This window comes from Primulina huaijiensis, chromosome 12 (assembly GCF_012295235.1).
Source record: "Primulina huaijiensis isolate GDHJ02 chromosome 12, ASM1229523v2, whole genome shotgun sequence".
In the NCBI taxonomy this organism is placed as follows: Eukaryota; Viridiplantae; Streptophyta; class Magnoliopsida; order Lamiales; family Gesneriaceae; genus Primulina; species Primulina huaijiensis.
The window spans coordinates 15,893,452-15,915,390 of NC_133317.1; the positions used below are offsets into that span (position 1 = coordinate 15,893,452).

General features: G+C 35.4%; 1 protein-coding gene and 1 long non-coding RNA gene across 2 annotated transcripts; one reads left to right on the forward strand and one right to left on the reverse strand.

The window, feature by feature from the left end:
- Positions 1-1,825: 1,825 nt before the first annotated feature.
- On the forward strand, positions 1,826-2,480 carry LOC140990382 (uncharacterized). Its single transcript, XR_012177642.1, has 2 exons — positions 1,826-2,117; positions 2,288-2,480. It is a non-coding gene; the product is annotated as an uncharacterized lncRNA (long non-coding RNA).
- On the reverse strand, positions 2,309-4,453 carry LOC140990381 (ubiquitin-conjugating enzyme E2-17 kDa-like). Its single transcript, XM_073460058.1, has 5 exons — positions 4,244-4,453; positions 4,068-4,151; positions 2,777-2,904; positions 2,575-2,679; positions 2,309-2,487 (listed from the first exon to the last, which is right to left on the reverse strand). Exons 2-5 carry the CDS (start codon positions 4,135-4,137, stop codon positions 2,344-2,346), a joined length of 447 nt encoding a protein of 148 aa, XP_073316159.1. The 5' UTR covers positions 4,138-4,151; positions 4,244-4,453; the 3' UTR covers positions 2,309-2,343.
- Positions 4,454-21,939: the final 17,486 nt, after the last annotated feature.

Below are 21,939 nucleotides of genomic sequence, written 5' to 3' on the forward strand. Positions count from 1 at the left end.
TGAAGACCTGCTCACCAGACTGAACCCAAAGAAAAATTTTGGTATCATTAGTATCACTATAATTGAAATGTATCAATGTAAATCCATTTAGACAATATAATGTCAAATACGTCTATCTAAATGCACCTAATTGTTGAAGTAGCAATGTAATTGTACAAATGAAGTTCCCGAAGGCTGAAGCATACTTCAACATGAATATTGTTGTCGAGATTCAAATTATTCTTACACGATTGAGTATAGCATAAAAATTGGAACGTTTTTGGTGCGGTTTAAGTTTATATTACAGCACATGATACATAAATGATTCAAATCTACCATATATAATGGGTTCTCCATATATTTGATGTGTGATTCACATTGTCACACATAGTTTTTATAAAGTGTCATGTCCATTAATGGAAATTACACAATCATCCATTTTATTTGGACTAATTTAGCAAAGCAAAGAATGTATTGTTTCAGGAAGGATGATCTTATACGTTTCTAGTGTAAATTATCTGGTCAAAACTTATATAATACACTCAGAGTTATCATCCCATATTGAAATTTGGATTTTCAACCCTCATATTATTTTTCAAATGTTTATACTGTTATGTCATGTAGGTGGGACTACCCATCATCTTCTTAATAAAACTTGAGTGTGTTTGATGAGTGGATTTACGCTGGTTTAATTTCAAATCTTTAGCTCAAATATCCTCCAATAATTTGGAGGAAAAAGGATGAACTAGGCTTTTTTAGTTTCAAATCTCAGCCCATGGATCTTGGCCTATTCTTAATGTGTATGACTCGACCCAGGCCCCTTCTCCCAGTGCACAGATACCATGTTCCTCTTGTTTGTGCACTGATGGAGTTTGAGTTAGACTCCAAAGATTCTAAGATGTTCGTAAATTATTTAAACTATTGCTTGAAAATAAATACTTGAAATGCTCAAAATTTATTAATTTAATATATAATTATATTATATTATAATATATTAAGACTCGTGAGTGACTTATAAATTAATAAAATACTAAGACTCGCGAGTGGCTTACAAACTATCAAATAAAATAATTTGGGCTTGACTTCGGCTCGAAAAAAGTTCGAACATGCTCGAGTTGGACTCGAATACGAATCAAGTATATGATGACGACTAGATCTTTATATACAACCAAAAGAATAGTATTTTTGGTTGTATATAAAGATCTAGTCGTCGTCATATAGATCCCAAGCAAAGTATTTCATAAAACTAAAATTTCAAATTTTTGGATTTAAGATTACTTTGATTTGAAATATAGTATTTTTGGTTGTATATAAAGATCTAGTCGTCATCATGTAGATCCCAAGCAAAGTATTTCATAAAACTAAAATTTCAAATTTTTGGATTTAAGATTACTTTGATTTGAAATATAGCGTATGCCAAGTGGCGTCTATTGTCATATTTGAGACATCTCTTAAAACTGACCTAGTACAATATTTTTTTTTAAAAGAAAGGACGCACTTTTGCTTATATTAAATACACATAACCGATGCACCATGCATTTTAACAAACAGAGAATTTTTATACAGGGTTATTTGCCCGATTTAGATTTAGATTACAAGTTGGCTCGGGATTTTCAGTGGTTGCAGCTATCGAGCTCATGGTCAGTTAACATTTTATCGGACTAAACGTTCAAACTTAACTTGGTTCACCCTAACTGATCAAAATCGGGCTTAGAACTCAATTTGGCCAATCGGTTTGCACTTCACATCCTCCACACCAATGACATACACAATATATATAGATAGTTTTTAACATTTTCCCCTACTTTTCTTGCAAAGCAATAATGGACCATGCATGTATAAAAAAACCAGAGCCAACATCAGTGCATTTCTAATATTTCCAAGAAAAACTTTTGCGTTTGACTTAATAGGCAACACAGACTGATGTCAACAGAATGAATAAACATGATTCACTTAATACAAAAAGAACATACCATAGCAAGCACGGGTTATATATATAAACAAGCATGTCAAAGAACTAGAATGCAACACAAGTCCATTTGATTTCACCGGCATGCCTTGGACCGTTGTTTAGATAGAATTTAGGACACCGAAGATAAATCCAACTGTTTCTTACAAAGAAATTACAATTTTGAATTGTAATTATTATAAAATATGATATAAAAAAAAATAATAACAGGTGCAAATAGTAAATTGAGGTACCCGATTTTATGACAACTTTAATTTTTCCCTCTATTTTTGTGCCTAGTATTTCCGGCAATTGCAATGGCTTCTTTATTTCTTTATCATATTAAATTACTTTTAAAAGAAACTCGACTACTCGAGTACATCAATCGACCCCCACTTACAGACACAAAAAGGCACTCAGCCCATAGCGTATTTCTGAGTCCAGCTCCTTGCAGTGGTCTCGTACTTGCTCCGGTCCGTTTTGTACATATGAGCAATCTCAGGTACCAAAGGATCATCAGGGTTCGGGTCCGTTAACAAAGAACAGATAGAAAGTAACACCTGAAATTAAGTTTGAATTTTTGGGAACTTTAATATTAAAATATCAGGATGAATCAGCATTGCAGGCTAGTGATAAACAAAATAAACCTTTGAAATAGTCAAGGCAGGGCTCCACTGCTCCTTCAATATATCGAGGCATATGCTTCCGTTGCTGTTTATATTTGGATGGAAAACTTTTGTCCTGAAAGCAACCTGCAAATCATTAAGGTGAATTTACATGAAATACACATTCTGGTACAAAAATTGGTAATAATGAAATATAAAGCACAATGTTAGGTACTAAAAACACCTTAGGAGGCTTGAATGGGTAGTCTGGAGGAAAATGAATGGTAACCAGGAAAACCCCGCCGGCATATGGACTGTCTGGAGGACCCATGATCGTCGCTTGCCAGTGAAACATGTCCTCAGCAACAGGACCTGGAATTCATATCAAGTGGAAAGCGAACATTTAGCATATACAAAGAGAAGTGTCAAGTTTTCTCCCTGTAACCGTAAAGAAAGTTCATTCAGAATTTTGACTAAAATATAAATTACTTACATTTGGATTTACAAAAACTACAAACGACCAAGAAAGATAAAGATAGAAAACTTAGCTCACCACACATGAGAAATGTAACACTACCAAAAATCTTGATCCGAAGTATCGGATCACGTTTTAGTCTTCACCGATTGAGCCAAAACCAGGAAACTCTCAGTGCATACGGCATGAATATATACGCAAATGATACATTTATGAACAATAAGGATAAATGGAGAGCTTATTTATAAAGTGTCATACGTGTTATTTTGTGTCACGATGTTACCTATACTTCAAATTGAAAACAACTAAATAATCTCAACAACCAGATTTTTATTAAGTCATAGCTACAGTATCACAAGTATTTTCAAGAAAAGAAACTGATAACATCAAAAACCTTATCCAGGACTTGTTATCCATCATACCTAAGAAACATATACACAGAATTTGATCCTAAACTGTCCGACAACATAAGTGAATTGGAACAAGTCAGCTGCCACGCTTGTGAATCTTTCTTTCTTATTTAAATTCAAGTCAAACCTCATCAAAATTCATTTATAATTCATCTATCATCAAGAAGATTAAGTGACTTGTACCGAAATGTAATCTCCCCCTGGCATTTTTATACTTAGATTTGTAATATTCCCATTCTTGCAAAGTTTTCCAACTCACTACGATCACGAATCCATGCCTCAGGCAACAAAAAAATCAGAAAAATTGAAGCATTTTTCACTTGTGTTCAATGAATTGTCCCACTAAACAGAGAAGAGGTCAGACAATAAAATTTTACATCAAATTCATTAAAAATTCTCCCGTAAAAGATCGATAACAAACTAAGACAATTCTGGAGCAAAACTAACCGGAAAAATTACTAGTAAAATTTGACCATTTAGAATTGAGAACATATACATTTTACACATTTTTGATACCCAATATAGCTCTAGAATCTAAAAATATAAAACAAGCACCTTGTTCTCAAAAGACCCACTTACATAGAGAAATCAAAATCAAGACTTTCTCATCTCAAATTTTTTTAAACAAATCTTAAATAATAGTAATATACCAGCGCTGCAAGAGGTAGGAGGATCCTTCTGAAGATCCTTGAGCTCCTTCAAGATCCGCTTCGAAGCCATCAGCGATCTTAAAACTGCAACAAAAATCGACGCCAATCCATCTTCCTTACCGAAAATTTCAGAAAATATAAAGAGAAAAATTGGTAACTTCGCTTTGAAATCATACCTGAAAGGGGAAAAAAAGGTCCTCCGGCCTGCGAAAATGTTGGGGGAGAGCCTTCCGTCGTAAATGGGAAAATTTGCAGAGAAATTATTTACAACGTACGGATATGAGTTTTAAAGAATTATTGGGAATCTTTCCTTTTTCTTTTTGTAAAAATTCATTGAATCATCGTGTTGATAGTCACATGTTGATTGGTTGATTCCCATTTCATCCGTGGGAGCCACTTTGAGTATATCCACATTTTGCTCGAAAGCAACACATTAACAAACTTCATTTTTATAACTTTGTTTCAATGTTGAATACCATAAGATTTTGCAGTTTTTTTAAAAAAATCAAATTAAATTATCATATGCGATCGGTCAATATTTTAAAATTTTAATTAAGATTTTATATGTAGAATTATTTTTACAATTTTGAGTGGTTTCACGATTGCGTTTGGTTTACGGTTTTTTAATGAAAAATATTAAAATATATATTTTTTTTTCAAATATAAAATATAATTCAAACAAAATAAAATAATAATCAAAATTCAAAACTAAGGTAATAATTTAACAACACAACACACTCACAACAAAAATGAGATTTATATTATTTTATCTTTTTTTTTTAACTTTCAAACTTCAAATAAAATATTGTAGTAAAAGAAATAAATACTTTAATAAAAGACTAATATGAAGAATAATTAAGAAAAAAATAAGTTTTCTTTGTAAGAGTAATAATTTTGAAGAGATTTGAGATATAATGAATGACGACTTCTTTAATTTAATATGTTGTTTACAAATTATTATAATCTTAGACCAAATAATATGACAAGCGGTTTAGGTGGTGCGGTTCTTGGCAAAAAAATAACTGAACCACGTATGCGGTGAAATTTATTATTACATTTTTTAATCGAGATTTTTATAAAATATTAGGAAAACGGTGCAGTGCAATTTGGTTCGAGCGATTCGGGTGGTTAATAAAAAAATTTGATCAGTCCAATTGAATACATACATACACACACATATATCTCGTTATTGTGCAATAATTCTTACTTTTGAAGTTATTGTGCAATAATTCCTATTTTTGAATATATCAATTTAAAACATGATACTTGAGCCATAATTTAAAAATTATGAGTTTCATCGTTGTCATTAGCTATATGTTTTTTTATAAAAATGCAAGTGTTTTGTAAGGTTCAAAATTAAGATGACGTAATCCAACTGCATGCGAATATAGAGAAATAAGTAATAGCTAATTAAATGATTTTAATTGCTTAAATTGATTGTGTTAATATGTTTATATTGTTTTAAATTAGTTTTCTACTTGAATGCATAAAAATGTATTTTTAAAGGTTATTCGAGATGCGATCGAGGAACGGAGACCGATGGCTGAAAAATGAAAAATATTTTTATTAAATAATTGTTTTTAATTATTTAAATTAAGGGTGATGCTAAATAATATTTTTGAAAATAAGGTGTTTTAAGGTGATTTTATACACCGAGACGTAATTTTTAACGGTATTCGATTTTCGACGTAAACACGAATTTTTTGACAACTCGGCTAATATTTTCACGAACTTTCCTAAACGAAATATTTTAAAAATGCACTAATGAGTTTAATGTGCCTATTATACTAGACTAATAGACCCTAGCTTGCACACCTATGGATTTACTAAAATAAAAGTCTAAAACCCCTCCCATTAATTTTAAAACACACGCCCCTTCCCCACATCACACAAGGACTCTTTTCCCATCAGCAAATACACAGCACACACCTGATTTTTGAGAGGTAAGCATCGGCCTCCTCAAGGATTTCATCCTAGGGAATTTCTACGTCGCCGTTCTTCGTATCGTAGATTTTTTTCGTGCGTAAAATACGCAAAAGCACGTCATACATCTCTTTTTTCTCATCTATCACATCATAATACTTGTTTGAATTGTGTTTGCATGAAAAAGACGATGACCTTGTTAATATTTTTGTTTTTATGCATATGCATGTGATTAATTCATGATTCTTGTTCAAAAACTTGATATATATTTGCGTGAAGGGGCTGACATGTTAAAGGATCATAGGGGGACGTTTTTACTTCGAGTTTAAGGGCCACATGACGCACGGTTAAAGGCTGCACACAATAGGAACCAAGCTGGAACGAATTAATGCATGATCGGACGAAAAGGGTTCGGTTAGGGGTAACCATTGCATGGCTCGGCCAGGGCTAGGCCTGGACGTGGTTAAGTGTGAGGAAGAGTCCTAGCCATGCTAGGGCTCTAGCACAGCAGCTGGGAAGGAGTTCAAGCAAGCTAGGACTCTTTCCCGAGCCAAAACGCGAGAGTGCAGCTGTGCGCAAGGGATCGTGGCTCGGCCAGGGTGGTCAGGGCTTGGCTAGGCTAGGTCTTTCTAGGTCCTGTGAGGGTCCAGATGGTGAGGGCTCATTGGTGGCTCGAGGGTAGGAGTCCTAGCCGAGTTATGAAGAGTCCTAAGGTTGTAGGGCATCTCGGCCGCAGCACTTGTCTTGTGCAAGTGACTTCGACGTGGGCTAGGGTTGAGTCCTAAGGGTCCAGTGGGTCCAGTAGGGTCCATATAGGGTCTAGTAAGTGTTTGGCTAGGGGTGACTCGAGCTTGGCTCGAAGGAATCGCAATATGGCTCGATGGGTAACATAAGGGTTCGAATTAATGGGTGTAATTGGTTAGGGGTTAAACCGTGGGTCCACGGGGGTGGTTCATGGTTCACAAGGGTAAAATAAGTAATAAAAGTCACTGTTTAAAATTTGAGAATTTAATAACAAAGTTTGAATTAATTCGGAAATTAAACGCTGTACGAATTAATAATTATGAAATAAAATGAAAGCCTATATTTTAAGCTAAATAAAAATATCAGAAAATTATTTTAAGCTTAAATAATTATTTGGGATGGACTAGAGTCAATGAAAGTAAGAAAAAGTCAAAATCGAGAAAATTTACGTCTAGGGATAAAATAGTCATTTTACACTGAAAAATGGATAGATGGCATGGCAGTGCCCCGAATGCTATAATATATGATAAAATGATTATTTTAAATGTTTAAGGAATTTTATGATAAAATGTTAAAGCTAAAAGATATGTTGCATGCTTGTTTTAAAAGAAAAATGATATTTATATGCATGATTTTTATAAAGTGATGAAATTATGAAACGTTGTAGGAGGTGAAGTAATTGTGACTATTATGATGATATGATTGGGGATATCGTGAGAGAAAAGACCCTAGAGAGAGCTCATTTACGGGAGAAGGTCCAGAGGGAGCTCGTCTATGGGAGAAGTCCCTAGAGAAAGTGAAAGGATCGGTTAATAAGTGAAATGTGTTTAGAAGGGGGGTTGAATAAACACTCACAGATTATGTTCGTTTTTCGAAGGTTGAGTTCAGTTTAATGACAAACTGAAACTTAATATCTCGTAAGTCAATGACAATCAGTTTAACTGAGAAAACAGTTGCGGAAGTAAACTGAATGAAAGATAGAATAACTAAAATAAAAGGTAACTGAAGTAGAAAGCACGCGATTTGTTTATGGATGTTCGGAGAATGGAATAACTCATACGTCACCCTTCAATCACAAAGATAGGATTTCTACTAAAAGACTTTGATCGAATACAATGTTTGTACTGACCCACTTCAGTTTGGTCTTATCAATGCCACAACTGAAACTCTTAGTTACAACAGGCTATTTCAGTTCGTGACTGATCTTAGCACAACTTAATAATATAGCAGAGATTACAGTGTGCTAACAAGCTCAAAGATGGTAGCCTTGAATGCTACATATAGAACTTAGTAAGAGAGTGAGTTGTTGATTTCAGCAGAGTAACAGCTTGAGTAAAATAGTAGTTCTTGTGTATCGTGCTTCAGCTGCTCTGTTCGCCTATTTATAGGCTTCTCTTCCAACGGTAACTTGGTATAATATTTGAATTTTATATCTGTTGATTTGCCACGTCGATATTATTCTGACAATCGTACACTGTAGACTCTGAAATGCGGCGTTCCACTACAAGTTGCAGTCTGCTTGTACTGATGTCGGTTGAACATCACTTTCATTTGATGACGTGTTAAGGCTGAACGATCAGCTGATGAAAGTAGCTGATAAGCTTGCGCTGAGTGAATCAACTGATCAGTCAGCTGTCTTCAGGAATCCAGTTAGGTTCAACTGATCAGTCAGTTAACTTCGAAAGTTCAGTTCAGCTGGATTCGGTTGCCTTGATACTTCACGTGATACTTCAGTTGCTTAATACGAATACTTGATCAGTTCATTCCGTAGATAAATGGTTTTTCAAATAGCCGAAATTAAGTTTCCAACAATTTCCCCCTTTTTGGTGTTTGACAACACTAAGCAAATGATAACTGATCAGTTAAGCTTATAAAAGTCCTTCAAATCGGTTGTAGATAAAATAATAACTTTCGAGTCTGGGAAGGCACAAGCTGAGTATCTATATATCCATGTGATCTCAGGTTCGAGTCTGGGAAGGCACAAGCTCCAGTGCATGGGCTGGAGAGTTCTATGAGTAACCCGTACGACACCTATGGAAAGCTCGTGAGGGAAAAGGCCCCTTGAGGGAGCCCAAGATTGGGATAGCCTTGGGTCGATCGGGGTAGTGGGCCATATAGGCGGTCCACTGGGCCTGTAATGGGTCGTTACACTCCACATTTTCAGCGATTTCTTTATCTGTGGATGGAACTGGCACATCAGTTGGATCATCCTGCTGAAGGGGCTCTTCAGTTAGGATAGGTGCCTCTACAATTGCTTGATCAGTCGAGTGATCAACTGATTCAGAAATGATCTCCTCTGGTTGAGATTCCTGTACTACTGACTGAATAATTTCATCAATATGTGCAAGTGTTAAGTCAGCTTCTGAGTACAGTGGTGGATCAGCAACAGAGGTTTCAGGCACATCCTGAGCTTGCTCTTTATTTGGTGATGAGGGTCCTTCCTCTTCATCTGAAGACCCTCCATGAATAACTAATTCCTGATCTTGTTCCCAAAATTGTATCTGTACATGCAGGGAAGTAAGATCTGAATCCAACTGAGTAAGTACATCTCGATCATTGTAGGCAGTTGGATTCGTTGGAATGTAGTTGGCTTTCAACTTTTCAACTAATTGAGCCAACTTCTTGGCTCTCATCAAATCAAAGAAATAATTTTTTGCGTTCCAAAGCCTGCACAATGGTAGCAGCTTTGACTACCCTCAAAACAATGGCTTCCAATCTGATAAACTTTTCCAGCTGAGACTTTTTCTTCAATTGTTTGGCAAATGTGTGAGTTCTGTATGTGATCCAAGCCTTATAAGTTTTCAGTTTGGATGCGGCAAAAGCGTTGACCTGTTCCCAAATTAGGTCAATGTGGGTTTGGATAACATTTGTTGGCCTAGGCTCTTCAATCAACTTGCCCTTTCCTTTCTCATCAGAAAGAATATGTGGAATGTTCAGACCCGAACGAGTCGTTTTCACCAGTTCTCGAATAGTGACCCCTTTGGGTCGAGCCTGAGCAAAAATTGTAGGGGATTGACAGTTTTTAGAGAAGGTACTGCCCTGACAGACTCTTTTTCAGTTGATGGAGGCAACTGTTCTCTTGCTGAAACTTCAGCTGGGATGGCCTTCAGAGGAATAGCCTGAATAGGCTGTTGAGCATCGGAAGATTTCAGCCTTTTAGTTGCTTCCAGCGAGACTAATTGCTTTGTTTTCTGAGTTATAGGCTTTTTGGTGACTTTGGGAGATTGTTTTTGCTCTGTTTCTGATGCACTGACAATCAACTTCCTTTTGGAGGACTTCAGCTGTGCCAGATTTTTTGCCCTTTTTACAGACTTGGGAGCAGTCTGCTGTGCTCCAATCTCCTTTTTGATGTTGACGAATTGATCAGGAGATAGATCTAGTTTGGCTCTGGGCGGCAAAATATTTTTAGCATTGAAAACTTTGAATTTTGATGATCGTTCAGAATCATCAGCCACCAGCCCTTTGACTTTCAGCAAATAGCTCAACTGGACAGCAAACCCTTTGGATTGAAGCATGTTCTTCAGTATGTTGAAGGTGAGTCGTTGAGTCTCCGGCCTGCCATGATAATGGTAAGGGCCTAAAATTTTTCCAGCGTAAGAGCAGCAAAGGATCCTGCCTTTGCCAATAACCCCTTGGCCACAATGTCAGCCAACAACTGAACCTCATGTTTGAGTTCCTTCTTTGGATCGGAAACTTTGATTTTCCGTCCATCAGCGGAGAGTTGAGTCTGCATCTCTTCAATATCTGATGCTTTAACATCAGCAAGGTGTGACAATCCATCAGACGGCAACAAAAATACCTCACCAAAGGAGTCCTCTAATATGGTCAACAACTGACCATTGACAGTAGATGAGATGCTCCCATCCTGATTGATAGATCCACTGGAGTAGAAATCGAAAAACTCCTTTGGATAGATCTCCTGGGAAGATTGTTCCAAGAAATTTCGGAGACCTGCTGATTGAAGCTTCTGGAAAACATCCTTGACCTCGGCTTCCTTAATCGATAGGGCTGAATCAAAATTGATTGCCATAGCATTCAACATATGCGCTGGGATCTGATTTGCCATTTGATCTGAAAAATTTTCTGCGAAAAAGAAGGCGTAAATTTTCTTTTGCTCTGAAGAATTTGGATAAGCGTAAGAAGCAGAACTGAAATGGAGCGGGAAAAAGTACTTTTGTACGCGACTGTTCGTATTATTGGACACGTGTCATTCAATGAAAATTTTGCAGTAAAAAACGTGTGTTAGTGTGGTAAAGACGTGTGTAGTAAGTATGTGGATTATATGAGTCCACGATTCAACTTGTCATTTGCTGAAAGACAGCATTAAATGCTTGATAGACAGTCACGTCACTTAATTTGGAATAAAAAAATGGTTAATTGGTTAACGTATGTGAGAAGATTAGTGAAATATCCGACTGAAAGATCAGTTGTAACACTGTGTCCTTTCAGCTGAAGATTGACTAACTTCTGACTTCTCAGTTAACCTCTTAAAACCAATATTCCCCCTTAATAAATGCATATAAATATTAATCGAACTTAAGCAAGGTTAATTAAATAAAATCCTAAGCTTGGAAGATTAATCGTCTACTGCAGTGACTGAGCCCTTTCATCTTCCTTGACCCTGCGCTATAAATAGAAGTGGCTCAGTTAGTATAAAACACATTAGTTACGAATATTCAGCAGATAATATGGCAGGTGCAAGTAGCTCAAGACTTCCGGATATGGCTGAAGAGTTTATGACCGCAGCCCAGGAGAAACAAAAAGTCGATATAGAGGACGAAGTTTTTCAGAAAATTCTTCGTTTTTGGGAGGAGCTGCAGGGACTTCAGTTCCTCTATGAATGTGGAGAGGCGAACACTCATAGATTGTTGGCGAAGCTGAACAAATATAGAGAGCGTTTGCACGTCGCCGAGACGGTGAACCTCTTTGAGGATAGTTATCTCTACCAGCTGATGCTCTACAAGGAGAGGACTATTCTGGAGCGAATAGCTGTTTCTGATAGTTTTCTGAAGACTGCAACTGGCGAAGTATCCGGTTAGATGAAAAAATGGAGAGCTTTTGTTGAGGAAGAATACTTTGATGTAATCCGCAACAATTTCTTTAAATAAAGATTTATTTTGTTTCATTGTTGTCTTTTATTTTTCTGCAATGGTTATTCTCATAAAAAAATGACTAACTGAATCATAATAACAAACTGACAAGCTAACATCAATTAAGAATAGCACAAATATATCAACAACTGAGATATAAGCAAGGATAACTAATTAAGATAAGTCTATTAAACCAAGTATGTTGCGAAAGTGAGAAAACTTAGTCTCGGGTAGTGGTTTGGTGAAGATAACCGCTGCTTGCTGCTCAGTTGTGACGTATTCCAGCCTGATGTCCTTCTTCAGGGCATGATCTCTGATGAAGTGATGCCTGACATCGATGTGCTTGGTCCTTGAGTGAAGAACTGGATTATACGTGATAGCGATTGTGCTTGTATTATAACAAAATATAGGCGATTCCTTGGCGATAACTCCATAGTCTTTCAGTTGTTGCTGAATCCAGAGCAGTTGAGCGCAGCAACTTCCAGCAGCAAGATATTCTGCTTCAGTCGTGGAAGTAGCTATGGATGTTTGCTTCTTGCTGAACCAAGAGATCAGTCTGTCTCCTAGAAACTGACATGATCCACTTGTACTTTTTCGATCAAGCTTACATCCTGCATAATCTGCATCTGAATATCCAACTAAATTGAAAGATGAGTCTTTAGAATACCACAGCCCAACATTTTGTGTGCCCTTAAGATATTTTAAAATCCTTTTGGCGGCTGAGAAATGTGATTGCTTAGGATTTGCTTGAAATCGAGCACACATGCATACAGCAAATACAATATCAGGACGACTAGCAGTTAGGTACAATAATGAACCTATTAAACCTCTGTATAATGTCGCCTCAACTGATATTCCCCCTTGATCATTGTCTAGTTTGACTGATGAACTCATGGGAGTGCTTGCTGCTGAGCATGATTCCATGCCAAATTTCTTAAGCAGTTCCTTCGTATATTTGGTCTGACTGATAAAGATACCAGTTTCCAGTTGCTTCACTTGCAGCCCAAGGAAAAATGTCAGTTCACCCATCATGCTCATTTCGAATTTGTCCTGCATCAACTTAGCAAACTTCTCGCATAATTTGGGGTTAGTTGACCCAAATATAATATCATCAACGTAAATTTGAACAAGTAGAATATGATCATTCTTAGAAAATTTGAACAAGGTCTTATCAACTGATCCTACTGAAAAATCATGATCAGTTAGGAATTTTGAAAGCGTTTCATACCAAGCTCTTGGAGCTTGTTTCAGACCATATAAGGCTTTGTTCAAATGGTAGACATGATCAGGAAAAGTATGATTGATGAAACCTGGAGGTTGCTCTACGTAGACTTCTTCCTGCAGCTGACCATTTAAAAATGCGCTCTTCACATCCATCTGGTAGACTTTGAAGTTCTTGAATAATGCATAGGAAAGAAATATTCGGATGGCTTCCAGTCTTGCAACTGGGACATATGTTTCATCATAGTCAATTCCTTCTTCCTACCTATATCCTTGTGCTACCAGTCTCGCCTTGTTGCGCACAACTGCACCATCTTCGTTCAGTTTGTTCCTGTATACCCATTTTGTACCTATAACAGTTTTTGAAAGTGGTCTTGGAACTAAGTTCCAGACATTGTTATGGGTAAACTGATTCAGCTCCTCTTGCATTGCATTTATCAAGTTTGGATCAGCAAGAGCCTCGTCAGTTTTCTTTGGTTCAAATTGTGAAACGAAAGTTGAATGAATAAATAAATTAAACATCTGATTTCTTGTTCTTACCGGATCAGATGGATTACCTATCACCAATTCTGGAGGGTGTGATTTCTTCCATCTGAGTTCAGTGGTTGTTGTATCCAAGTTGGTAACTGCTTCTGTATCAGTTGGAGCTTCATCAGTTGGCAGTTGAATATTCTCAATAGGCTCCTCCAACTGAACATCAGGAATAGCTTCCTGTTCAACTGGTTGTTCTAATATTTCTGACTCTGGTGTTTGGAGGTTGTTGTGATTGATATGATTGTCTTCTTCATCTTAATCCTCCAGACTGATATCTGTAAGTCTATCAATTAGCTCAACTGGATCAGTTGGCTTATCAGTTAGAGCGTTTTCTTCAAAAACAACATGGATAGATTCTTCAACATTCAAATAATTTTTATTGAAAACTCTATACGCTTTGCTAATTGAAGAATATCCAAGAAATATTCCCTCTGCAGATTTTGCATCAAAGGTTTTTAAATGATTTTTGCCATTATCGAGAATAAAACATCTGCAACCGAATTTTTTAAAGTAGGAGACCACACTTTTTCTTCCATGCCAGATCTCATATGGTGTTTTCATATGATTCTTATTAATCATCGATCTGTTCTGAGTATAACACGCATTGTTTACTGCCTCTGCCCAAAACCTTTGAGAAATGCCTGAATCAGCAAGCATTGTTCTAGCAGCTTCTTTAAGCGTCCGGTTTCTCCTTTCAGCTACACCATTTTGCTGAGGAGTTCTAGCTGCTGAGAGCTCATGCTTAATTCCAGCATTTTCTAAAAAATTTGGATGAATTTGATTGATGAATTCAGTTCCTCGATCAGATCTGATTCTATCAATTCCAACTGATTTTTCATTTAATAATCTTTTGAAAAGCTTTATCAGTTGTGCAGCAGTTTGGTCTTTGGATTTGAGAAAAATAACCCAAGTAAATCTTGAAAAATATTCCACAATCACCAAGGTGTATTTCATTCCCCCTAAACTCATGATTGGTATTGGACCAAAAAGATCAATATGTAATAGTTCTAAGCATCGGGAAGAAGATTTACGGCCCTTGTTTTTAAAAGAAGATTTTACTTGTTTACCAAACTGACATGCTGAACAAATTTTATCTTTGACAAAGTCCATTTTGGGCAAACCAGTTACAAGATTGTGGTTACTCAGATATGCAATGGATTTAAAGTTCAGGTGGTTCAATCTCTTATGCCACAACCAGTTTTTAGAAATTTTTGAAGCAATGAAACATACTGGTGCATAAGGTTGATCATTCCAACTGACTTTGTAAGTGTTTCCACACCGTTTGCCAGTTAGAATAACCTCATCAGTTGAGTCTTTGACTGAACAAGAGTGTTTGTCAAACTGAACTGAGAATCCGTTATCGCATAACTGACTGATACTAATCAGATTATACTTGAGATTCTCAACTAATAAAACATCATTAATCGTAAAGTTACCATGGATAAGCTTACCCTTACCCACAGTTTTACCTTTGGAATTATCTCCAAAACTGATGTTTGGTCCAGTGTACTTGATCAGTTGAGATAACAGATCTGCATTTCCTGTCATGTGTCGTGAGCATCCACTATCCAAGTACCAGATTGATTCCTTAATTGTACCTGTTACCTGCAATCACACACAAGATATAATTTTTGGTACCCTTTTCTATTTGGGTCCTAAACTGATTAGTCCTTTAGGAACCCAGACTTGGATTAGTCTGACTGACTGTCCAGTTGCTGTATTCCAGATGGTCTTTCTCGATTTGTGTGTGTTTGGTGTGTAGTGTGCAGATGATACAACATGTGATTTAGCTTTGTTCGACTGATTGTTCAGCCGATATCTTTTCTGAACCGGCTTGCTGTTATAGTAATTGGAGTAGCCATTTGAATATTTCCTGCTGAATCTTTTTGATGACTGACTATGTGAGTCAGTTGAAACTTTTGGGCTATAACCAATACCATATCTTCTAGCCTTGTTCGTACTTTCAGTAGGCTGTTCAACCAGTTTACTTGGCTCAGCTTGTTCTTGTACCATAACTGATTTGACAAAGTGAATGTATTTCCCTTTATCCATATTCAGTTTTGGTCGAGTATCATTGGGAATCATTTCATCTTGGGTGCTGAACCCTAAACCAGTTTTATCAGTAACTGATTTCTGTGAGTTCTGCATTTCAGTTAATGCAACAGATGATTTGTTCCAAGCCTGTATGAGCTCAGTTTGCTTTGAATTCTCAAGCGTCAACTTTTGAATCATTGATTGATTCCTGCTCTTTTCAGCATTGAGCTCAGCAATCTCCCTTTTCAGACTCAACACATCAACTGATTCATCAGTTTTAGTTTTATTGTCTATGGGATCAGTTTGCTTTGCTCTGGCCTTTTCAAACGATAAGGCAAGCTTATGATACTCATTAACTATGTCATGAAGAGTTGAAATAAGTTCATCTCTAGTGAAATCAGTTGAGCTGAAGTCAAATACCTGTTGACTGCTTGACTCCTCTTCTGTATCACCAGCCATTAGACACTTCACTTCCTCTTCACCATCACTGGAACTGCATGAGGTTTCTGGTTCTGACTTCTCGCTGTCAGTTTCTGCCCATTTAGATTTGCTTTCTTCAGCTAGGAGTACCTCATGCTTCTTCCTGGAAAACTTCTTATCATCCTTGGATCTCTTTCTATGCTCATATGACTTCTTTCTTCTTTCAGTCGAGCCCTAACTGTCCTTCTTGGGTTTTGGACAGTCAGCAATGAAGTGACCGGGTTTGCCACAGTTGTAGCAGCCATTTGATTCCTCTTTAGAATTATTTCTCTGATAATTGTTCTGGAAGTTCCCTTGATTTCTTCTCATGAATCTTCCAAATTTTTTAATAAACAATGTCATAGCATCATTGCTCAATTGATCAGCAGACTTCTCGACTGAACCAGTTGGTTTTGTTCTGACAGCAGCTAATGCAGTTGTGACCGCTCGAGTGGAAGGCTCTCCTTCTCGAGTTCGAAGCTCAAACTCATAGGCTTTCAGATCAGCGAATAGATCATGAAGCTCAACTCTGTTCGGATCCTTGGATTCCCTCATTGCCATGGTCTTTACGTCCCACTCCTTGGGAAGACCTCTGATTACTTTTAATGCAACTTCTTTGTTGATATATACTTTTCCAAGTGCATTGAGTTCATTGATGATGCAGCTGACCATTTCATCATACTCATGCATCGATTCTCCAGTTCTCATCTTGATGTTTTCAAACTTCTGCACAGCAACAGAAAGTTTATTCTATTTGGTTTGTTCATTTCCTTCACACAGTTGGATCAACTTTTCCCAAATCTCTTTAGTTGTCTTACACATCTTGATCTTGTTGAAGGTTACTTTGTCAAGTGTCTTGTACAGTATATCCTTTGCCATATTATCCAGATTTGCTTTTCTTTTGTCTTATGTTGTCCATTCATCTCTGGGCTTTTCAATGCGGTGAGGTGCCCCTTCAGTAATAGCCACTGCTCTATTGGCTTTCAGAATCTTCGTCGGTCCGTCAGTGATAACGTACCACATGTCATCATCCTGTGCAGCTAAGTGAGCCTGCATTCTTATTTTCCAATCATCGAAGTCCTCTCTGGAAAACATAGGGATCTTGTTGAAGGAAGACATAATGATCAGTTTGAGAGTGTAGATATTCTGAGACGAGATATAACTGTGCTCTGATACCACTTGAAATGATCGGTTAATAAGTGAAATGTGTTTAAAAGGGGGGATTGAATAAACACTCACAGATTATGTTCGTTTTTCGATGGTTGAGTTCAGTTTAATGAAAAACTGAAACTTAATATCTCGTAAGTCAATGACAATCAGTTTAACTGAGAAAACAGTTGCGGAAGTAAACTGAATGAAAGATAGAATAACTAAAATAAAAGGTAACTGAAGTAGAAAGCACGCGATTTGTTTCTGGATGTTCGGAGAATGGAATAACTCATACGTCACCCCTTCTATCACAAAGATAGGATTTCTACTAAAAGACTTTGATCGAATACAATGTTTGTATTGACCCACTTCAGTTTGGTCTTATCAATGCCACAACTGAAACTCTTAGTTACAACAGGCTATTCTAGTTCGTGACTGATCTTAGCACAATTTAATAATATAGCAGAGATTGCAGTGTGCTAACAAGCTCAAAGATGGTAGCCTTGAATGCTACAGATAGAACTTAGTAAGATAGTGAGCTTTTGATTTCAGCAGAGTAACAGCTTGAGTAAAATAATAGTTCTTGTGTATCGTGCTTCAGCTGCTCTGTTCGCTTATTTATAGGCTTCTCTTCTAACGGTAACTTGGTATAATATTTGAATTTTATATCCGTTTATTTGCCACGTCGATATTTTTCTGACAATCGTACACTGTAGACTCTGAAATGCGGCGTTCCACTACAAGCTGCAGTCTGCTTGTACTGATGTCGGTTGAACATCCCTTTCATTTGATGACATGTTAAGGCTGAGCGATCAGCTGATGAAAGTAGCTGATAAACTTGCGCTGAGTGAATCAACTGATCAGTTTCCAATTGATCAGTCAGCTGTCTTCAGGAATCCAGTTAGGTTCAACTGATCAGTTTCTAACTGATCAGTCAGTTAACTTCGAAAGTTCAGTTCAGCTGGATTCGGTTGGCTTGATACTTCATGTGATACTTCAGTTTCTTAATACGAATACTTGATCAGTTCGTTCTGTAGATAAATGATTTGTCAAACAGCCGAAATTAAGTTTCCAACAGAGAGCCCGAAGATCGTATTTCAATATGAAGATAATAGGCTAAGGCTCAGTTGACGGATGAGAGTGTCACTGATATTCCCGCCGCCTTGTACTGTGGTTACATGTAGATGGATCCATCGACTTTATGATGAAACGAAAGTCACAATTAACGAACCGAATTCAATTAAAGAAAAATGTTTATGATGAAAGGAAATATGATATGTTATGAAATGATGAAATGAAAAATGTTTATGTTTATGTTCATGAAAAGTTATTTTAAGTAAAAGTATTTTCACTGTTGCATGCAATTGTATATGTATTACTTGTTATAAAGATTATGGTTGTTGAGTCTTTAGAATCACTAGGTGTGATGGATGCAGGTGAGCATGATATTAAAGTTGATGGAGGTTTTGATGGTTGATCTTGCTGGACTGAAGGTGCACACAACCCAAGGATCAGCAGTAGATTTTCTGCATTACCATAACGATTATGGTTATGATTTATGTTTAAGTTTATGATAAAGATTTTTACGACTTTTATATGAGTTTGAGTGGTTTTAGAGAGGATGTTAGAATTAGGGTGATTTTGAGATTTTGCTAAGTTTAGGTGTGGTAAACACGTGACGAATTTATGTTTCAAGTTACATTCTTTTGAAATTTCAATTATAGTTGGTATGTTTTATTTTAAAATGGTGTCAAAACATTTTATGCATGTATTTAGGAATTTCAGCCGAGACTAGGAGTTAGGAAGAAAAGAAAATTTCTAGTATATTTTAAAGAAAACGAGTAGTTGACGTTTCACGTTTGATCTTAAAATTGATATCATAGCCAATGCCATAGTTGATTATAAATAGAGAAATTATCGAGAATGAGATTATTGAATACAATAATCGTTTCTGTTCGGTAGAACAATTGAAACTTGATACAATTTAAAATATTCGAGTTATACTGTTACCACAAACTATTGTTTTTGATTAAATAATAAGCGTTCGATCTTACCTAAACTTTTATATTTAAAAATAGGAGCATATTGGGATAATAATATAATATATTTGATATTTAAAAATAGGTAAATTTCATTGGAAATAATATGTTACTTTCTATTATATTTAATTAATTTAACAAGTACAAGTGTGGGTATTTCAATTATTATATATTGACCAAGAGGCTTCTTGGAATTTGATTAATTACTTACCAAGTCATTTTGTTAAATTTCAACCATTTTTATATTATGCAACTAAATAAAAGAGGATTCCAGAACAGTATTTCTCTATATCTATTTGTAAATTTATAAAAAAAATATAATTCTTTAATGGCAAAAACTTGTGTGAAACTGTCTCATGGGGTTGTATTCTGTGAGACAAATATCTTATTTGGGTCATCCATGAAAAAGTATTACTTTTATGTTAAAAGTATTATTTTTTTATTGTGAATATCGGTAGGGTTGACCCGTCTCACAAATAAAAATTCGTGAGACCGTCTCACAAGAAACCTACTAATTTTTCATAATATAGCTCTAAAATATTAATTAAAATTAAACAATATCATAGCTTCGTGTACAACGATTACTATCTATATTATAAAGATTGGGCAGCGTAGGAGAACCAACGGAATCGAAATATCCATTTTTAATATCCAAAATACTCGTACTATAATAACTATTCTACTTAATTAGTGTGTGATAACGTGTTTGTCATTATATATCAGTTCAAATATCATGTTTCGATTATTTTATCCAGCATAGAAAATTATTGTACTTCAACAATATATCTCTCAATGATTGTAAGGAGTGCATCGATTGTTCTACACAACAGATACAATTATTGCATAACAACAATCTCTCTTAATGATTGCAAGGATCACTGAGAATTGAATCCGTGACTTTGAGACCGATATTAATTGTATGACCGAGTGCTTGCTGTTTTACCAAAATTTATATCTGATATTAACAATGCAACTCAAATATTTTAAATCGTACAACAGCTCAAGAACATCGTTTCGATTGCTCTATCAAGTAGATACAATTATTGAACCTCAACAATTAGAAATTTATAAAATAAGTAAATAAATTCAAAGTAAAATAACAAAACTTTCTTTCTAAATAAATAAATAAAGACCAAAGTATCAATTTCTTAAATTACCCAACATAGTACTCATACTATAAGGATTATTATAGTTAATGAAAATCGACAAAATAGTTAGACACTAAAATAACAAAAATAATCTTACTCAAAAAGTCATGCTATAACTGATTAGAAACATTCATATAAAAGAGATTTTAATTTTATTAGAAAATTTTAAATTGTTATATGTTAGTTGATTTAACTTGACATAATACAGTATTATAAGAAAATGAATGCAACAAAACGATTATACATGTATATAACGTGTGTATAAGATTACTAGATATATATTAAGAAAAAGACTTTTAAAGTAGCTACGATTATACAAGTATATAACGTCTGTATAAAATTACTAGATATATATTAAGAAAAAGACCCATAAATTATTTACTCCATTCCAATCTCTATGGTGCATTTTTTTTGTTTCCCTTAACGAACTATTATTTTATCTAGAACTATAATGTGATGACACAAAGTGGAATAGGTGGAGTAATTAGTGAGCGTTTGATCAACAATCATGAGTTCAATTTTCTCTACTAACACTTTTTTGTATAAGCATGTCGCACATGATTTGTCTAGTGCGGTTTAATTGGCTAATGTAATTTGTAGGCTACTACATTCATGGGTGTAAATGAACCAAATAGTTTGCGAGCTATTCGAAACTCGGCTCGATAAAAAGCTCGTTTGTTAATGATATCAAGCCAAGCTCAAACTTGATTTCGAGCTCGAAATTTAGTCAAACCAAGCTAAAGCCTAAGGATATTTGGCTCGTGAGCTCGCAAACATGTTCGATAATAAGCTCACAAACATGTTCTTGATAATAGGCTCCCGAGCTCGAGCTCGGCTTGTTTAAGTGGCTCATAAGCTTGAGTTCGATTCGTTTAGGTGGTTCGTAAGCTCAAACTTGGCTCATTTGTTGAGTTGACAAATAAAAATATTAGTACTAATGTCAATGAAAGGAATTGAACACAAAACATAGTTGAAAAAATGAATTTACACCACATAGTCACAATTACATTTTTTTTTTTTATCTTACATGCATATCATTATACTAAAATGTTCTTTAAAACATAATAAATTAACAGAAATACACCAACTTATTCTTTTTTCCCCAAAAAATTACATCACCAAGTCATATACATTTTGAGTAACTTTAGAAATTATTATCATAAAATATCATATTAAATTGAATATAATGAATTTATATTGGTTAAAAAATAAAATTTATTTGGAACACAGTGAATGTAGTATTAAAGGAGTGAAATTATTGAAATGTTATTTATATGGTGATATAAGTGTATGACGAATATTTTTTATCTGAATGCTAGATGTATTATTTTGGAATGTTTAATAATATACTGAGTTTATGTTTTTTAGTTTTTATTTTTGTCGTTTTGGTCATTTATGAATGAATTTATATTTTTATGTCTGATTTAAAATTAGTTCATAGATATATTTAATATTAACAAGCTCGATAAAGCTCAAAATCGAGCTCAATTCTATGTTTTACGATCTCAAAAACGAGCCAAGCTCGAGTCAG